Raw genomic sequence first — 20,614 nt, forward strand, 5'->3', positions numbered from 1 at the left:
AAAATTGAAAAACAAAAATCGGTGGAAAAAAAATGATTGAGGCAGGGAAGCTGGAATTAGATGCTGCTTACTGTTTCAGTTGTTTTTTAAAATGGCTTTATAATTGGTTTCTGTGTGCATGTATATATGTCGGGGGTGGGCATGTGGAGGCCAGAGGACAACTGGACAACTTTGTTTGCCCTTCCCTGTACCATGCCGGTCCTTCCATGGGACTCAGGTCATCCAGGTGGTGTTCAGTGTCTCTACCTGCTAAGCTGTCTTACTGGCCCATGTTTCAGTTCCTAATTCTGTCCAGTCTGTCACTCCAGTCTCTCTTGACCTACTTTATGTGCCTGTCATGGGATTTCTAGCGTGTTTAGTCACTCTTTCTTAGTTACAGAGACAGCTTCCCAGTCAAGCTTCAGTTTTCCCCCAACCTTACCTCTTTTACTTTTTTTCTGACCTTCATATTTATTCATTTACTTTCCCTTTTTGTATGTGTATCTGTGGAGTGCATGCATGTATGTAGTATGTTTTAATATGTGTGTTTGCATACATGAAGAGATGTGAGATCAATATTGAACATCTTTCTTCATTGCTTTTCTACCTTTTTATTGGTTTTTTGATACAGGGTCTCTCTGTATAACAGCTCTGGCTGTCTTGGAACTCGCTGTTAGACCAGGCTGGCCTTGAACTCACAGAGATCTGCCTCCCTCTGCCTCCTGAGTGCTGGGATTAAAGGTGTGCGCCACCACTGCCTGGCTTTTTCCTACTTATTCTTTGAATCAGGACATCTCAGTCAAATCCAGTGCTCGATAACAAGGCTAGTCTTGCTAGCCAGCTTACTCGGGGTCCTCTGTCTCTACTTTGTGAGGCTGGAACTATGGGCAAGCTGGCATGCCAACCTGGGTTCTATCGACCTGAACACCAGTCCTCTTGATTATATGGCAAGCACTTTAACTTGCTCTCCCTCCCCGTTTACCCTCATGCTTTAATCAAACTGAAATATGTTTGCTTCTGTCTCAAGGACAAATTCCTACCCTTACTTCCAAACCTTTATCAAATGCTATGTGTTTTATGGGCTTTTTTTTTGATGATTTTACTCTCTAATTTATACCTAGTATAGCGATTATCAAAACAAATGAAAAGCAACCCCCCCCCAAAAAAATAAGACTGTTACTGGGCACCTGGATTGATAGTTTCATCTTTCTGCTCATGGCATGTCTACCAAGACATGTAATTCTCCACCCACTGCCTACTAAACCTTAACTTTAATTTTGACCTGGCTCAGTTAAATCTGAGTTTGTAGATCCATTTTAGAATCTATGGCTGTCATATTGTCTTGTCCCACCTAGGAAATCTTTAACAGTTTTTACTTTGATTTCCTTAAATTCATAACCTTGATCATCATTTAGATACCTTCTTCCAAGAGCTTCTCCAAAGAAGGAAGTCCTTGTCTGGCATAAGAGGATAGCCTCCTATTTTCCTCTTAGTTTCTGAACTTGCAAGTGAGTCCAGCGCTTCTTAGAGCTGGAGCCTTTGGATGCTCTATGCCATTTTCAGGGATGTAAAATGGAAGTTCTATGTAGCCAGGGTGCTACATAGAAGCCAGTGAACAAGACCGGCAATACTTTCCTTAAGGGATTATATTCAGTGTTCATCTAAATGTATTCTACAAGATACATGTCCAGTTGACAGCTATCTTGAAAATCTCGTGTACCAAAGACTCATAACAGCAATGAGTATCATTGGTTGTATACTTAATCTTGTGCATTATGTATTAATTTTCACCTTTAAATTTCCATATGCCCAAAATATCCAAGAAACATTAATTTATCCAGGCTGTAAAAGCATCTTATAATATATAAATTTAGGTTTAACCCTGAATTTTATATTCCTACTTTGGAGATGACTCTTATGTAGATTCCTGTGAAATTAGTTATCTGAAACACACTCAAAGAGTACACTTCTTCCCAGGAAAAACTCAGTACCTAAATGGATTTTATTTTATGTGTATGTATGCTATCTTGAGTAGGTTTGTGCAGATAAGTGTAATGCCCTGTTGAGACCAGAAGAAGGCGTCGTATGCCCTGGGGCTGGAGTTACAGACAGTTGTTAGCTGTCTGATGTGGGTGCTGGGAACCAAACTCAGGTCCTCTGCCAGAGCAGCAAATGCTAACCTAGTCAGCATTTCTCCAGACCTCCAACCTGAATGCTGAGGTGTGAATTCCTCTTAAAAGTTTTAGTAATCAGCATACTGTTAGCAACATTCCTTTCCTAGTAGCATAGAACTACATACATACACATGTATGTAGATACTGAACCAAATTGCTTTGCTTGGGTACAAGATTGCTTGAGGCTATGAATCTGAAATTTAAAATCACCAAATAATAATGCTAGTTGCATTGCTAAATCATTTTTCTGTGTGAGAGTGTTGTGTGATATTTTTATTATATTCTAACATATATATTATATTATATTATATGTTATATAATATAACATATTATATTCTAACATAGCCAGCAGCTGACCTAAATTAATCGTAGAAGTTTGGAGAACTGTAGACAGAAAGGAGACAGAAAGTAGTAAGGCTGGCCAGACCGAGGGATGATAGAGGTAGGAGGTGACTGGTGGCTGCTCCTGCTTCTCTGACTCCAAGCAAGCTTTATTTGTCAGAACACAATCAAAATATCATACGACATGAGAGAGATTTACTAACTGCTAGTTTTGTCAGTAGATCAAGGAATAATCTGTTAGCCACTTCCTTTCTTGTTTTTGTTAGTGCTGAGACGTGCACAGAGGACCATGGTCATTCTAGGTGAGGGCTCTAGCTGAGCCCTCATCTCCTATCGATCATTTCTAATGTATAGACAACAGGCAGATTTGAGTTTGAAGAGAAGAAAGTGATTGCTTACTAGAAGAAATACATCTTCAGTCCTCCAGGAAGCTCTGGTTCCAGCCAGTGGCCTAGAGGATAGGAAACCTCACATGCTGGTGACATAGTTAAAGTGGAGTCAGAGAAGCCTTGATTTCAGTCCTGAAATGGTTTCATTTTTACATCCTTGGTTCCCTCAGATTTAGACCATTTGTATAGCATATGGGTATAGTAAGGCTAAGTGTAACTTTAGAAAATGCATAGTACATATTTTGCTTTCTCTTAGTGGTTATTAGTTTACAAGAACTCTATGCTTTTAAAAGGTCACTCAGGGGCTGGAGAGATGGTTCTTTGGTTAAGAAGATTGGCTGTTCTTTCAGAGGACCCAGGGTTCAATTCCCAGCACCCGCATGGCAACTCACAACCATATGTAACTCCAGTTCCAAGATGCTAAATACTTTCTTCTGCCCTTTACAGCATCCTACATACATGTAGTACACATGCAAACACATAAGAAAACACTCATATACATGAAATAATAAGCAAATAGTTTATAAAAGATTTCTTAACCCAAAAATGAATTCATATTTTCAAAGTCTGTGCCATTCTGGAAAAGAAAAGAAAATGCATAGCAGAGAGATGCATTTAGGTGTGTAAAGTGCTAGTGGTTTCAAAGCCAGTCAGCTTTCTGATTGGCATTTGATGATGATGAGCACAAGGTTGAGTCTAATTCCATGGCTAACCTGTTATCTAGTAACAATAGAAATGGGCACAGAGTAAGCCTGAGCCCCAGAGCACCCACTGGTAACCAACACAGTGCATTATTCCTATGCCCCTGGAAGTTGAAGAATGAGGAACATGTTCCGGGAGCTGTGGAAGGGCAGTAGCCACGCTGGGTGTGGTGGTACTTGCCTATAATCCCAGCACTTGGAAGGCTGTACTGAGAAGATCTTGAGTTTGAGAACAGAGTGGACTGCACGGTGAGACTCTCTTTCAAAAAGGAGGCAGGGGAAAGAGCATCATAACTCTTCATAGAGCATTCCTTAGGGCTGCACACTTTCCTGGGCAATCAGGACCACACAGATGTATGGGCTTAGCCTCAGAGGACCCTAGCTCTAATGAAGGGAAGTAGGTGTGTGACTGGTAAGTGAACCAGAGAAGCGTCATAGGGAATATTTGAGGCTGGGAAGTCATGTATGGAGAAGAATGTTCTGATGATATGACTCAGTCAGGAAAGCATTTCTTTACAGGAAAGTGTTTGCTTGTGTCTTCAGTGTAGCATTTAATTAATATTGGCTTTATTAACCCCAGCATAGTGCATAGTGCATACATGCATTCCATAGCCAATTTGTAGTATGGTTTATTCATTCTCTATTTGTTCACTAAGCACCCATATGAAAGAGTACACGGACACCATCCTTCATTAGTAGGTGAAGTTTTCTAAGAAGCTGTAAAGCCCTGTGTGGAGTAGGCTCCATAGCGTAGTGCAAGTCACAGCACTTACCTTTTGTACCTGGACTAAGCCTGGTAGGGCACCTGGAGCATTCTGGGAGCACAAGAGAATTTGCCTATCTATCCAGAAAGAGTTCTGGCTCTTTTGATGAGATTCTCTGAGTCTTCTGTTGTCTGAGGATCAGTTAGAGCCATGGTTCTCAACCTTCCTAATGCTGCAACCCTTTAGTACAGTTTCTTATGGTGTGGTGACTCCCAAACATAAAATTATTTTTGTTGCTACTTTATAACTGTAATTTTTCTACTGTTATGCGTCATAATGTAAATATGTTTTCTGATGAGTAATTTAGAATAATAGGTGGCAACTATTCCTGGAAATTGACTGATCTGCTTATTAGCATCTATGAGATGAAAATTGGCTCAAATTGAAATTCCAAATATGTATGTGCTTTGAAAAGTTCAATTCACAAATCCTGCTGCTATAACTGTTAGTTTTTGGTGTTTAATAATAAAGCAGGCTCTTGTATCATGAAAGAGGCAAAGAGATTTACAAACTCTAAAACCTCTCTTTCTGCCTCTGCTGGCATACTTTAGTGATTTGATGAGGGCTGTGGTGCTTAAAATAGACTTGCTGACAGCTGACATGGGTCAGAATCCATCACTACAACTGACCCGTGGCAGCTATATGTCAGGGGACCCGGGCTTAGCTGACTCATCCTGGCAGTGAGGACGAGATGGGATGCTGCAGCTTGCTGTGGAGAACATTCCGAATAGTTCACACCATTGCTTTTCTGTTTTATGTAAAGCATTGTAGGATTGGGAAAGAAAAATGTTCTTTTCTCAAAGAATCTGAGTAGGAATTTGCAGGGTATGGAATGGAAAAAACAGGATATCAGGACAAGGGTTAGAGTAGACAGATTCTCAGCTCTGAGAAGAGCTTTATAAGAAAGAGAACTAATAGCCAGCTGGTGGGGATGGGAAAATATTGGCTCAGATGCCTGCACTGACATCAGATTGAAGTGTTTGTTGAGTTTTAGAATTGCCTTGGAATAAACACATGGGAACAAGACACCTTGCAGTAGGATTTTTGAGTTGGGGGGGCATAACCAGAAGGATGGAATATAGGGCAAGGTGTTCCAAATGAGTGCCCACAAAATTATTTGATCTATGAATATCAAAATGCTTAGTCTAAATAGAGAATTATAAAATTATAGGAAGGCTAAGTGGTGTTTAAAACAAAACAAAAAACCTTGAAGTCCTTTAGTCTCTTTTATTTCTTTCTTCCTTTGCTCGTTCCTTCCCTCCCTTCCTCCCTCCCTCCCTCTCTCCTTCTTTTTTTTTTCCTTTTTACACAGGGTCCCTATGTATAGCCCTAACTGTCTTGGAACTCTGTGTGGACCACCAGGCTGGCCTCAAACTCACAGAGCTTTGCCTGCCTCTGCCTTCCAAGTGCTGGGATTAAAGGTGTGAGCCAGTATGGAAGGCCATTGTGTTTTCTTTTATTCTGTAATTGAAAATAGAACAGAAATACACATTTGCATTTTAATTTGGAAGGTTTTGTTAAATTTCATTGAAGTCTCTTTTAGCATATATCCTTCAGTCCAAAGAAATGATCCATTTGTTTCTTAATGTTTTTCTTAGTAGTTGGCTTGATTTTATTTCTACTAATCACCTTTATCTTTATGTGACTGAAATTTTAGTTTTTAATTTAAATCCGTATTTAGTATTTTATTCTTTATTGGTAGCAAAAATAATAAATAAGTGATTTGGTAACATATATTTAATGAAATTTAGTCTGAGTACTTTTAATTTTTTGGACAACTATCTAATATTTAAATGTATCAGCTAATTTACTATATCATATTTATGATTTTGTTGTTGTTTTGTTTTTTGAGACAGAGTTTTTCTGTAGCCTTGGAGCCTGTCCTGGAACTCTCTCTGTAGACCAGGCTGGCCTTGAACTCACAGAGATCTGCTGGTCTCCGCCTTCCAGAGTGCTGGGATTAAAGGCACCACCACCATCCGCCTTTAAATTTACTCTTATCTATTTAAAGTTTATTTCTGTAGAGGTAACCTTTACAAAGTAATAACAGGAAATAAGGAAAAGGCCTTGGCTCTCCGATCTTTTCAGCTGTGTTCTGGCCAGTCAGTCATCCATGGTACTTTATGAAAGACTTTGCAGCAAGGCAGTTTTGTCAAAATATGAACTATAGTAGGTGTTATGTTAAAAAAAATTGCATGGAAAAAATTTTGATATGTTGTGTTTAACAATGTTGGGCAGGTTTCTTTCCTGTAGACTTTCTTCGAGTTTTTAATTAAGTGCATCGGTGAATGCCCTGAAACTCCAAGGAGTAGATAATCTGCAGCCTTTCCCAAATAGCAGTGGTCTGACATCGCAACTCTGAGGACTTCCATTCTGCACAACACATGTTGTGAGACCTCAGAGGGGAATTCATGTTTTCACCATTGACTAGGGGGTTTATTAGTGGTGCATTCTCTGCGACTTATTGAACACTGATGTTCAAAGTTACTGTGTGGCATAAATAAATGTTTATACCAGCATGATTTGTGTAAAATATTACTGATTCAGAAGATTACGAATTTAGAACACACATAATTCAGCCAAACATAGATTTCATGGTCCTCAGGAGTGCCTTCCTAGGAATGCATCATCCAAATGAAGCTGAAGGAGAACAAACTGTGCGTTTCCTCTCGTAAGTGCTTATTGAAGCATTGTCGCCTGTGGGGAGGCACAAGTCTGTGGAAGTCGCTTGTATCTCAGAGAGAGCAGCCATTGTGAGAGGGAAATCTGTGCTGACGTTGGTCTATGCCAACATTGCATCGCTCTGTGGAGGTGCCAGTTCTGTGCAGCTGTTTTCCTGGCAGCAGCTGGGAAATGTAGGTTTCATGAATAGGGCTGATCAGCACTGTGTCCTAAGCCTTCTTCCTGTGTTTTTACCTAAGCTGTAATGCCAAGAATAGGGCAAAGGAATGGGGTTGTGTGTGAGATGATGAAGTGGGGGTGTGATGGGGGAAGGAAGGCCATCATCGATGATGAAAGCCCTCACAGGAAGGTCCCAGGTCTTCTGCAGCATTCCTTTAAACAGCTATAGCATACAGCAATTACAGAAACTATAATATGTTTCCTGTAATTTTGATGAAGTGAAACCAGATCTCTATGGAAACGACATGGGAATTATTTTCATTTTGAAACAGTGATGTGTTTCCTTTGGAGTCGGGGTACACAACTTTGTAGTCTCTGCTACATGGGTAGGGGGTGAGGCTGGAGGATTATTTGAGTCCAGAAGTTCTTGAGACCAGCTGAGCAACACATCAAGACTGCAACTGAAGCAAAAAGAGGGTGGGGGCTAGTGACTTTGACCAAAGTCAGCGTGGGTGTCCTAACAGCTGTTTTAGGTAGGAGAGGATTCTGTGCTGAAGACCAATCCCATTTCTTTTCTTTTTTTAAAAAAAAATATTTATTTATTTATTATGTGCACAATATTCTGCCTGTGTGTATGCCTGCAGGCCAGAAGAGGGCACCAGACCCCTTTATAGATGGTTTGAGCCACCATGTGGTTGCTGGAAATTGAACTCAGGACCTCTGGAAGAACAGGCAATGCTCTTAACCTCTGAGCCATCTCTCCAGCCCCCCAATCCCATTTCTTTAACTGATAACACTTGGGTCTTTATCTCTACAATATCAGGAAATTCTTGTGTTTGTAATTAAAAATTAATGATGTACCCTCATGAAGGCATGAAGTCACCTTGTGGGAATCCCCAGGGATTATTGGTTTAGCCAAGCTGACCGTATTTAACAGAAAAGAAGCTTTTTGTTTTGTTTGTTTTTGTGCCATAAAGATGAATCAAGTTTCAGAGTGTTGATGGAATTGCTAACAGGCCCCTGTTTTCAGAGTCTAAGGAAGATATTGAAATTTTTTTGTGGTTTCTTGCTGACTAGTGAGAGCACCCGTGTTGAGAAAGAAAGGAAGGAAGGAAGGAAGGAAGGAAGGAAGGAAGGAAGGAAGGAAGGAAGGAAGGAAGGAAGGAGAAAGAAGGAGAGAAGGAGAGAAAGAGAAAGAAAGAGAAAAGAAAGAAAAAACCCTCTTCCAAAAAAATTGCCTGGGTAAACTTGGTGACAGTTTTAAGGGCTGTGCAGGCTGTGCATTCTAAGGAGCAGCACCAGTTGTAGAGGAGCTGGAGGCGGACAGAAGCAGAGTTGGCAAGAGTGGAGTGCCAGGTGTGCTGAGCCAGGCCACAGAGACCGGAAATGAATTCCGTGGATACTAACGTACGGAAATTCACCTGTTCTGCATCCTGTCTTAATCTGGGAGGGGCAGAGGACGGGCATATTTACTCCTTAAGGACAGACACCAGGTGCCATTTCCCAGCTGGTTCTCGATGGCCACTCTCTTGCCAGTCTGGTTACTTTTGGGGAACAGTATCACCCTTAGCTTTTAGGGTGGAAACAGTAGCCTTGCATTTGCTTTGTCCATTTGTTTTAAACTATTATTTGTAATCCTGTTATGATTAAAAGGAATTTGTTTTAGGGGTAATCTGATAAGGTATTTAATTTTTAGTGTATGATAAAATAATACTAACTATGGGCATAAAATTAAGAATCCAAATTTTAAAAAATGTAGGCAAGCGATAAGGTGGTGCGGTAGGTAAAGTTGTTTGCTGCCTGACAATGCCAATGCCTGGTGGCCTATGGGATCCTCAGGAGAGAACTGACTGTAGATTTGTTCTCTGACGTCTGCTCATTTGGCATACATGCCTATGCATATACACACATACATCGCACACACAAACGTGCACCCTCTAAGAAGAAAATTGTTAGGAAGTTTAGAAAAGGAAGTAAGTTGTAAAGGTTTCTTTTTATATTCCTTGAAGTCTTATGGACTGGCGGGATAGCACAGCAGTTAAAGGTGCTTGCTACCACGCCTACTGACCTCAGTTCAAGCCCTAGAACTGATGTACTAAAGGAGGAGAACCAACTCCTGCAACAAGCATGGCTCTCTTTCCCCTGCCCCACCCAGCCCCTTCTCCGTCTCTGTCTTTCTCTCTTGCATGCACAGTTGTGCATGTGTGTGCATGCACACACACACTAAATTTGTCTTTGCTTTATCAACCTTGTGTAGGAAAAATCAGTTTAATAATTAAATTAGACACTTCTCTAACTGTCAGTACTTGATATCTCTGTGATTGGTGGCTAACTTGAGTGTTAATCTGTGTTATGTCATATTGTTTGAAAGGGAAATATTTTAACTTGGGGCGGTGATGAGAATTCAAAATCCAGGCAAATGGGTAATTCTTAGAAAATCTTCCTAATTTTCTGTTCCCTGTAGATGAATTCATTACAAAAAACTAAATGGTGTACTGTGACAGGTTTCCTACAGTCTGTGCTTTGTTCAAATGAACTGGATTCAAAACCCAGGATTTGTCGGAGACTGCCTTTTAATGACACAGGTGGTTTGTGCATAGTGTCTAAGCGTTGAGTAGCCTGCCCAAGACTGAGAGGCACTTGATGCAGATCGGGTTTAGTAATTAACCTGATTTTGTTTGGGACTTGGATGTTGTAAAATGCACAAACATTGGGTTTATCTTGAGTCTTCTTATTCTCATTTGGGGTTGATGGAAATGAAGTAAGGACCAAGTAAACAACTTTTTTTCAGGTGCAAATTCGACCGTGGAACCTAAGTGACAGTGACTTTGTAATGGATGGTTCTCAGCCTTTGGACCCCAGAAAAACTATCTTTGTTGGGGGAGTTCCACGACCCCTTCGAGCTGGTGAGTGGAAACAGTAATGCCACGACAAAAGGGATGACGACAAACCCCAATGCGCTCTCTCTGTCTGGGTCTCCAGTCAGATGGGCACAGCCTCCGAAAGGCTCTCTCTGAGCTGACTTTTCTATGGTTAAGAATTTTTCCCAAAATGCTGTATATCCTTTTGTTGTAAGAGTCCATTTCATTAAACCATTTTGTGGACAGGATGAGCTCTCTTTAGTTCTTTCCTATTCACCCACATCTGGCAGTGTGTGTGCTCATGCAAGGTGGTGTTGCAGTTACCCATCAGAAGTCTGTCCAGTGCATGAGGACCTCAATGAGGTCATTGAGAAGCCGAACTACTGCTGGGAATTATACTAGACCCCTGGGCCTCCCCGAGCAAGGCAGGATCTAATTAGTTTTAATGATTTCCAGAAATGAAAATTTCCAGAAAAGACATATTGAGGCATTTTTAAAATTATGGCTTTATAAAATCTTCCCCATTCTGTGTAGTGTTTTTTTTTGGTGTGGTACTGGGCCTTGAACCCAGGACCTCACACATTCTAGACCAAGCACTCATATCCTCAGCTTCCTTTCTACTTTTACAGTTGCCAGACTGGCCTGGAACTCACTGTGTAGACCAAGCAGGCCTTAGACTCCTCCTGCCTCAGCCTCTCAAGTAGCTGAGACTGCAGGCCTACCACTTGGCCTACCTCCATTGTTGCTGTTGTGTATTCTTGTTGTTGTTTTAATTTGTTTCCAAGGATGAAACACTAACACAGCTGAGGGTAAGCTGAACCATAATGAACTAGAGACTTGAAGTGGCATTGAACTGATGCCTCTATATTTAAACCTGCAGACAAGCCTGTGAGCTGAGCATTCCAAAGGCTGACACATGATGATTTCAAGTCTGAGTTTTACCTGAGCTACTTACTGAGTGAAGACAAGGCCAGGCTGGGCTATGTAGAAACCTCAACATAATTTGAATTCTTACTCCAGTCTATACAAACACACACACACACACACACACACACAGACACACACACAGACATGCACACACACTACACACACATACATACTACACAAATACAGACACACACACACACACACACTACACCTACACGCACGCGCATGCACACACACATTCTACACAGTCTACACACACACATACCCCAGCCACATAAGCCCTTTAGAACTCTAGAAGTTAATGGCTTGTAACTTGTAACTCTAGCACTGAGAGGTTGAAGCAGAAGGGGTCTTGAGTTTTGGGTAACTTACTTAGAGAGCCTCTGTCTCAAAAAACAAATGGGATATGATCATAATTCTGTTTTAAAGAACTTTAAAAAATATTGTGATTATGTTAATTTTATACTATGTCTAAAAATCAGAGCTCTCTGGGTTCTTTAATGAAAACTGAGCCAAAAGAAATTACTTGATAAAATCCAGGAAGGGCCAACTCATTGGGAACAACTCGAGACAAGAGTAGCTGTAGCATTTTGGTCCTAAATTATATGTGTGTTTAGGAACAGAGGGGGGTGCTGTAGAACACGCATGACTCTTCTGACTGTCGATGTGCAAGGCTGGAGAAGAAGAACCTCACTGAGAGTTTTCACTGCACACAGATTTTACAGTTGGATAGTCCCTGCTATACCTTGCAACTAACTGCACAATACAATGGAAGTTTTTGTAATGTTTGACCCCGCCCCCTTACTCTTCCCATATGAGGACCTTTACAAGTCCTAAAGCTGGATATAGTGGTACACACCTGCAAGCCCAGACAGAGAAAGGTGGATCTCTTGAGTTCCAGGTCAACTTGTCCACATAGTGAGTTTCAGGTCAGGCAGAACCACACAGTGCCTACAACCATAACACAGTACAACTGATTTTAACTTGTCAGGTCTTGATTTAAGTCACAGGAACTGTAGTTAATAAGCTACATTGTACCCAATGTTCAGCTTCAGCAAGATGCTGCAAGTTCTAGAATCAGACAAAAATGATACTAGGTTATAAAGCTGGGCATGGGCACCCAGCTGTCATCCCTGTACATGGAAGAAGAAGGCAGGTGCATCAAGAGTTCAGTGTTATCCGTAGCTGCTTAATGAGTTCAAGGCATGCCTTCATTACATAAGATCCTTGTCTCAAAATGCCAAAAAAAATGAAAATAAATATTTTAAAAAGTATATTCAGTTGCTTAATCAGAAATAGGGTGTGTGTTCTATTTAGAGAATATATTTACTTAGAGAATATACCTAATATGTCTTGTATTTCTTTTTTAAGTTGGCTGTTTTTGTCTTAAAATTGGTTTATTTGGGCAGATATGTAATAGAAGCCTAGTAAGGTCTACTTACTTCAGGTCTACTGGTCTACTTGCCGTGTTACCTCCAGCCCAGTTGCCAGCATTCTAGAATGCAACTGGTGCCTAGTGTCTAGGGAGCCCATTATTAAATAAATCAGCAAGGGCATGCCGTACTGAACTGAGTGAACATCTCACCATCCTGTTAACAGATCATTTTCTATAGAGAACCAAAGCTTCAGAACAGGACACAAGGAATGCTTTGAGAGTTGAAGACTAAATTATATTCTTTAACATGATTCTGTAATTTGGTCTTGAGATACTACAGAGTATTTTTCAAAAGATTTTTAAATCTCTGTATGCCTGCAAGAGTTCATGTGTATCACGTGCTGGCTGGTGCCTGTGGAAGCCAGGGAACTTTGGATTCCCAGAACTGGACTTACAGGTGCTTGTGAGCCATATGACGTGGGTGCTGAGAAAGCAAACCTGGAGCCTCTGCAGAAGCAGCAAATGCTCTTAACTCCCGAGCCATCACTCGGCTGAAGACTGGCTTTCTTTATCAGTGTCTTAGGATAGGGTCTTCCTTGGGCCTCACTTAGTAGGTAAGGCTTTGGGTTTTAGGAAATATTTTTTCTCTTTCCCTTTATCCTGGTCAAAAACTGTTGTGATTGGAAGACTGGAATGTTATTCCTATAGATCTTTTGAGGGGTTTTTGTTTTGTTTTGTTTTACTTTTGACATTGTAAGATAGGGACTATCATAATATTTATTCTAAATGTAGCTCTTATCCATCTGAATAGAAATACCTTGAAAGAAGCAAGTATTATCCTAACTGAACTTCTAGTGTCTATTGAATTAAATATTCTTACACTTTGACAAAACTTTTTGGTTTTTGAGACAGGCTCTCACTGTGGAGCCCAAACTCATCAAACTCATAATCCTCCTGCCAGACATGACCCACCATACCCAGATCAAAGCTCCTTTTTAAAATTCAGGTTGGCAGGGGAAATCATGGGCCTAGAGAAATTAACTTAATGGTGAGGAGTAAGAAGTAAGGAGATCCAGTGAAAAGTGGATCCTGGTGAGTTGTGGGTCGAGGTTGGGTAACGCACATTGCTGTCTGTATCTCGTCCCCCTTTCTTCCATCACTTCGTGATCAGCAGCAGCAAGCTAAGGATGGTCTGTCCTAAATCTGGTGTTTCTCAGAGTATCCCATTTTCCTTGGGGGAGGGGGGGCGAAATTGTAAGAAGACTCACCCTGCCCCCATGTGGCTAAAGTCTGCACATCCCTTTGAGAGCCCAGGGAAGAACTAGGCCATTTGTCTGCTTCTCTGTGAGTTCCTGAGACAATCGCATGCTGACCTTTTTCCAGTGGTAATGAGCAACATAGTATCCCGAATGCCCACACAGAGGAAGCCCTGTGGTGTATCTCTGTGGCGTTGGGACCTCTTCCCTCTGACAGTAAATCAGTGTCAGGCAGAGGCTATAAGGAGACCAAGTAGAGACCGGAATGCCTGGTTTCGCAGTGCTCTCTACTTCCTTTGCGTGAGTGCTCCTCCCACTCCATCTTCTTGGTTTGGGTGTCTTGATTGTGCCTAAGTTTTGGAATCTCTTCTTCCCAAATTAATAGGCTTTAGAGCCATGCTCTTTGCTTGATGACTTCTTCCAACATTTGCTCAGACCAGGCCTTTCAGAGTAGCTTCACCTTGAGAGACTGAGGTCTCGAGCTCCTAGAGTCATTGTTTCTCTATTGTTGGGTCTTTGATCTTTCTTAACCATTGCTCTGCTAAGTCTTTCCTTTCTTTTTCTCCCTATTAATCCTGAAGTTTTGTTCTCTTCCTACTCCCCACCCCTGTTGCTCTATGATAGCTTTTACATCAAGGTAAAGATCCATTATGGTGTAAGAAATTTAATCCATGGCACGATGCATGCCAGGCATGTTATTTATCATTGAGCTTCAGGTCCAGCCCTGGGAGGTAAAGACTCTGAATGATATATACCATATGGAGAGAGTATATATCTCACAATTTCTCAGGATCGTTATTCCAGACATTTTGTCCAAACATTCTGATAGCTCATATGAACTGGGGATCACACCCTGATTTGCAGTTAGTAAATGGTTTTGGAACCATATCCGTTTCTGTTCTGTGAGATGGTAGACGGCCAACGTGACTGTATGTCAAGCTTCTCAGCAGTAGACACTTTCTCATCCAGTCCCAAAGTTCACTCTGAAGTGGCCCAAGTCAACACCAGGTTTGACATGCTAGTAGGGATAAGGACTTTATAATGTTTAATGTGTGTTCCACCTTCCTCCTCCCAGACAAACCTTTGCCCATAGGTGTTGTCAAACATTGTCATATCCATGACAGACTGAGCCAGCATAAAGCAATAGTTAGGCTGGGATGGATTAATGCTTATAGAGCAACAACCAAGCCAGTTTAATTTAAAGCAAAGATTTATGAGCAGGAAAAAAAAACCCTGAACAGTCAAGTGCCACTGTGTACTCAGCAGTGTGCTTAGAGCTGCTGACTCATGCTTAGTCTTTATGATAACCTCGTGAGGTTGTATGCAGAAGACTTTGTGTTTTCGATGAGGAGGCAGTAAGTGAAAACAGCAACAAGTCCCCAGTCTCTGTGGTTCAGCTCTAGGCTCTATGTACCGATGGAAGCTGTTTTATCCAGTGGAGACCTAGTATATTGTCTCAGTAAAAGAGCAACTTGGTAGCAGTTTGAGTTAATGAACTTAAATAAATGCTCCCCTTCTGACTGTGTTCCGTGCCATCATTTAAAAATGTCCCAAGCCTCATCTAACAGAATAGAAGTATGTGCAGCCTCCTCTTGAGCCAGCTTAACAATTGCAGGAGACCTAGAAAGTTCGTCTGCCCTTATCATCCGAGGTGCCTCATGCCTTTCCTGTCGATTTTTGTTTATTTCCAAAGAGAAGAAATAGGACTTCTAGATCTCAATTTAGAATCCATAAAGATGAATGTGGTGATATTTTTCTTTGAAATCCTCATTCCTCTGCCACCTTACGTGGCTCTCAGTGTCCCAGACTTAGACATTGCCTTCAGGCTGACTTTAAAAAGTAATTAAACAAGAGGAGTAGAATGGGGAAATCAAGATTTTCTCTCTGAACTGAAGTCCTTTTCACATCTGAAGGATCAGGAGCGGGTCCAAGGAACCATAATGGGGTTCAGCTTCAGCTTCAGAGGTGTAGTCAGCACAAGACAGAATTCATGAAATGCTGTATGCTCCCATGGCTGCGTTCTTCTTGCTCCCTCTCTGCTGTGTGGCTCTGTGGAGCTCCCACACAGGAGCCAGAGTGGGAACAGGACTCAGGAGGCTTTGCTGCTACTGTGATTTGATTTGGTTTAGGAGTGCGGAGCACACAATCTAAAATGCAGTATGCCCAGCACAGGCCTCTGACTCTTGTCAGCTTATTATTTCTGTGGTAACTAGACAGACCCGAGGACACTGGGGGTGACCAGAAGTGGTTTTGAGGCACTTCCTATAGACTCTTCTCTGTTGCCTGTATGAACTTCATGTGGACTCCAAATTCCTCATCTGTGTGCCTGGTCCTCGAACCCCCGTCTTCCTTGGGTTAAGTTTCTTGCTGTGCTCTATGGAGTTCCCCTTTCCATTCTCTCTACAGAGAGAGGTTTAGACTGAGGTTCACTGTCATCATAGGCTGGCTTCTTCAATAGGACATAGGCTTTATTAAGGATTCAGATTTCACAGCAAGATTATGGATTCATCTCTGCAGAAGATTTATCTGTCCAGATAATTACTGTCTTGATTTTTCTCTCTCCCTTCTAGAAAGTCTAAATGACAGCCTGTTTCTTTCATTCCTACTTTCCTCCCATCAGAAGAAGGGGGCATATACAAGACTTTGCTGTGTTCACTAGTGACACTTTAGAGAGTTCTAAACCTAGTCTCTAAAGGTAGCTGTGTACCACAACATTTGCCAGTAAACTTACATCTTCTATTTAAAAAATAGAAAAACTTGGTGCTGCGAGATGGTTCAGCAGTTAAGAGCACTTGATGTTCATGAGAACCAGAGTTCAAATCCCAGCGCCCACATTGGGTGGTTCACAAATGCTTATTAACTTTAGATCCAAGGGTTCCAACCCCTTCTTCCAGCCTCTGCAGGCACCCGAACACACACAAATAAAAACAAATACTAAAAATTGGGGAGCTCTCAGATTAGAAATGTGTAAGACGCAAGAGTCTTGATTTTTCTCTTAGTCACCCATCATCTGTTAGTCACCCATCATCTAGTAACGGATGGATGAAGTTTGTTTCTACTGCTGTCTTTATAGCATTAAAATCATTGGATTACTTATGAATGGTGACTCCTTTTCTCGATATTGGAAACTCTGGTTGGTATTTAAGGGGCATCTCCTAGTGTTTAACATAGACTGAGTTCAAGAAGCGCACCACAGGAAGACTTAGGGTTGAGGAAATGGTTAACTGTAGACAGTTGTTTGATTGCTTTTGATCTTTTTCTCCAAAGGTGAGCATAACATAGACTTAAAATATAGATTCGGAAGGCTAAGGTGTGGCTCAGTTGGTAAGATGCTTGCCTAGTAGCCACTGAAGCCAGGTGTGGTGGCAGATGCCTGTGATCCCAGGACTTAAAAGGTGGAGGCAGAAGGATGAGAAATTCAAGGTCATCTTTAGCTACACAGAGTTTGAAGCCAGTCTGGGCTACATGAGACAAAATAAATAAATAAATTACCCACACACACACCAAAGCTGTGAATTAGATGAAAATTTGTCAGTTTTCTTGAAAAAAAAAATTACTCCTTTAGCCACTTTGGTTTCTCCTAGCCTTTTAACAAACTGCCTTTTACTTGTGTAAAGCATTATTGCTCAAATATCTGGAGACGTTTTGATGTCCAAGAAAATACCATAGGACTGGGGAGAAAGCTCAGTTCCTAAGGAAGATTTTGATCCCTGGAACCCACTTAAGCAAGCTCAGACAACAGAATGGTTACTTAGGCTCCCAGTGCTGAGAAAGCAGAGGCTGGAGGATCTTTGGGGCTAACTGGCCAGCCAGCCTTGCCTAGCAGGCAAGCTTCAGGGCTCAGCAAGAGACCCTGTATCAAACAAAACCAAGCTCTTGAGAAATCACACCCATGACCTCTGTCTTCTACACACACATAGACATACACGTGCATTTCCTATATCCATGAACATGCACACGTGTACATACATGCAAAAAATGACTATATATAGCTCATGAAGGAAAATTATATGATTTTCATAGACGCATAATTGGGTAAGAGTTCCTGCTTTTAGCAGACATGACTAACTGCTAGAGAGGTCAGTCATGATCCAGTCTTTGGCCCAGTGAGAGATCCACAAAGTAATGGAATGTTTTTGCTTATGTAAAGAGACTTCTGGAATGAGGGGATCCCTGAAACTCCTGGAGACTGCTGTGGAATAGAGCAGCAATGGTAGCACCCTAGAGCTCCCTGCTTTCAGCCACTCTCTTCCTTTGTCATTGAGATACCTTTTTGAGTCCTTATGGAAGACAATGCCACTTGGTTCCTTGCCAGCATTCTTTTCCTGGCCACTCACCAGGCCTCGGGAGTGTTTTCTTTCTTTTCCATTCTAGAGCAAACCTGGTCTTTGGAAAATTAGTGTCTAGTTTCCTGGGCCTTGAGATTTCTTATCTTACTAAAATAAATTCATTAATGGCTATGTTTTCCAGTCCTTCCTTGAGTTCCCTGCTTTCTGTTGAGAATAGCATTGTCCATGTGAGGAAAAGCTTAGGCCATCAGAGGTTGCAGTGGGAGGAACCACTGACCTGACATTCGGCTCCAGGTGCAGATCTCGTTGCGCTGTGCAAGTGATGATGTTCAAGCTGCTGCTGGAGACTGCAGCGCAGGCCACTGAACTGTTTAATCAGCAGTGCTCCTGGTTATTGGGACTCAGTAATCCTGACCGTTCAGGACATTTGGGATGGCTTTCTGCTGCTTGGTCTTCATAGCACTTTCTCTCGGGCTAGTTATGGCTAGTTTATTTCCTCACTTGAAACTTAGTGCTTTGTTATAGGTCATTCTTAATATTTTAAAAAAAAGTGAGCATTTAGAAAAGAATCAATATTAGGCAGTCTAGTATAAAAAGAAATTTGAAGTACAAAAAATGCTTTTCTGACGTGGTAGCAGTTTTTCTTATTGCCTTTGCAATTTCATTATGCCAGAATGAGTGATACTTGGCTTTACATCTATCTGTAGAACTCAGGGGGTATCCTAACACACCATTGAGCCCCGCAGAACCCTTGCCTGTTCCCACCAGAGTGTGGTGGTGTTTGTTGCATTGGCTCTGGTCGTTGTCTGTTTTCCCTGTTTTCTTCTTTCTAAATGCCAAATGTAGGTTTTGAAAGAAAATGGGTGTTTAGGTCACTTCCGAGGGGTAGGCCTGAGTCTTTGGACTTAGCGGTGGCCTGAAAGGAATGGCCATAGGCGGAGATGGTGCTTTCAAGTAAACAATTACCTTCAGGCAATTGGCAGCACAGGTAAGTGCCACATGTCTCTCGAGGGTACCCTGACCGACGGTGGGCATAAGTTTTTAATATCAGACCCTTGGAATGGTCCATCCCCAAACTTCACTATAAACATTTTGAAAATATTCCAAATCAAGGGAGGAAACTTGGTGAGCACTGCAGACCAGACCATTAGCTCAGACCTCTAACAAGATGCAGGGTGCGTGTTTATACAGCTTGGAAACAGCTGCTGGCTATTCATTGCTGTTACTATTAACTAGTAGTATACTGAGAATTCTATATGAGATGTCATGAAGGCTTCTCAGCTGGAATAGAATCTACTCTTCATTGTCCTTTTTTGTCAGTACAGGATTTATATTTATAAACTTTATATCTGTAGATATATCGTCTCTACGTAGAATAAGAACTTGATTCCAGTTGAGCTCTAACAGGCAGTGATACATTAGAAGTTTCATTCAGTCCCAAGCTCTGTAAGTAGACATTTCTCCATAACTTGTTAGGTCACCATGAATTGCTTTACCTACCCAACCCCAAGCCAGTAAGGCTAGGTAGTTCACTTAAACAGTCAGGACAGATTGCTGATACAGTGCTCTTGAGTTATGCCCGCATACCCCTGTGTATACACGTGTAAACTGTTTTGTATTTTCTTTTGAAATATCCAGAGTGGCTCTTCTAGTGGAGTTGTAAGACTGTGGATGTTCTTCATAAGCCCTCATATGGGTTTTCTTTTCATGTTTAGACTGCATGATCCTCATTTTCCTGGGTGAGTTGTTCCAAATAGTTATACGTAGACGTGTTTATTTTCTTACAGTTGAACTGGCAATGATAATGGACCGTTTGTATGGTGGTGTTTGCTATGCTGGCATTGACACAGATCCAGAGCTGAAGTACCCCAAAGGTGCTGGGCGTGTTGCGTTCTCCAATCAGCAGAGCTACATTGCAGCCATCAGTGCACGCTTTGTGCAGCTTCAACACAATGACATTGACAAACGGGTAAGCAGCCACTCAAAATGGCATTGCTGTGGGAAAGCAATGAAGTTTGTTCTGTGCAGTCCTGGGCAGGGTAGTATTTTGCGATCATAAGAGAGCAGCTGTATCTGGCACGGCACTAGGCTGTGAGTCCACAGAGCTGGCCTGCAGAAGAGACAATTCTTTGTGGTGAAGGTATGACGGAACTTCTGCCTTGCTGCTTTTTCTCCCAGGTGATGAAAATAAACCCGCAGAATTTAGTGCCCAAACGAGTAGTGATGCCATAACAAAGACAAGGGAGCCCATCACTCCCAGGCAGTGTTTTTAAAACAAACTTAAATTGACATGTTCAGAAGTACACAAAAAAATTAAACTTATCTTTATTTTTAAATTGTAACATTCCACTTGGTAGCAATCGCAAGAACTAACTACTACTAACTCCCTTCAGCATCCTCCCCGGCTTCACATAATTTTACTGCTCACAAAACACATGTGTTTATACACACATGCATGTTACATTACCTGCCGTTTTGCTCATTGCTACCGCCTCCTTAGGCTCTAGAGGCACTGAGTGGACTTCCTTTGGTCTAAAAAGAGGGCTTGGGAGTTGGGGGAGTCTGTGTACTCCGTGAGCAGCTCTCAACTGCTGGGAAGCCTGGGAGATGGACGGTGGGAAGAGGAGAGGAGCCCCGAGCCTTTGCTTTCTGCCGTGAATTGTGCGGTGACTGTTCTTGCTTCTAAATAGAGGATGTCCTTGAGGCACCAACCAGA

At 41.7% G+C, this 20,614-nt stretch overlaps 1 protein-coding gene across 9 annotated transcripts in view; it reads left to right on the forward strand.

The window, feature by feature from the left end:
- Cpeb3 (cytoplasmic polyadenylation element binding protein 3) overlaps positions 1-20,614 on the forward strand; it is a 191,716-nt gene that overhangs the window by 147,560 nt on the left and 23,542 nt on the right. For 8 of the 9 annotated variants that reach the window (XM_085693823.2, XM_085693818.2, XM_085693819.2 and 5 more), the window contains 2 exons: positions 9,982-10,096; positions 19,686-19,867. In XM_085693823.2, coding sequence (XP_085549949.2) covers positions 9,982-10,096; positions 19,686-19,867 — 297 coding nt within the window. Of the gene's footprint in view, positions 1-9,981; positions 10,097-19,685; positions 19,868-20,614 lie in introns of those variants that run through there. The other variant, XM_085693826.2, reaches the window with a different exon arrangement.

This window comes from Myodes glareolus, chromosome 7, assembly GCF_982192425.1.
Source record: "Myodes glareolus chromosome 7, mMyoGla1.1, whole genome shotgun sequence".
Classification (NCBI taxonomy): domain Eukaryota; kingdom Metazoa; phylum Chordata; class Mammalia; order Rodentia; family Cricetidae; genus Myodes; species Myodes glareolus.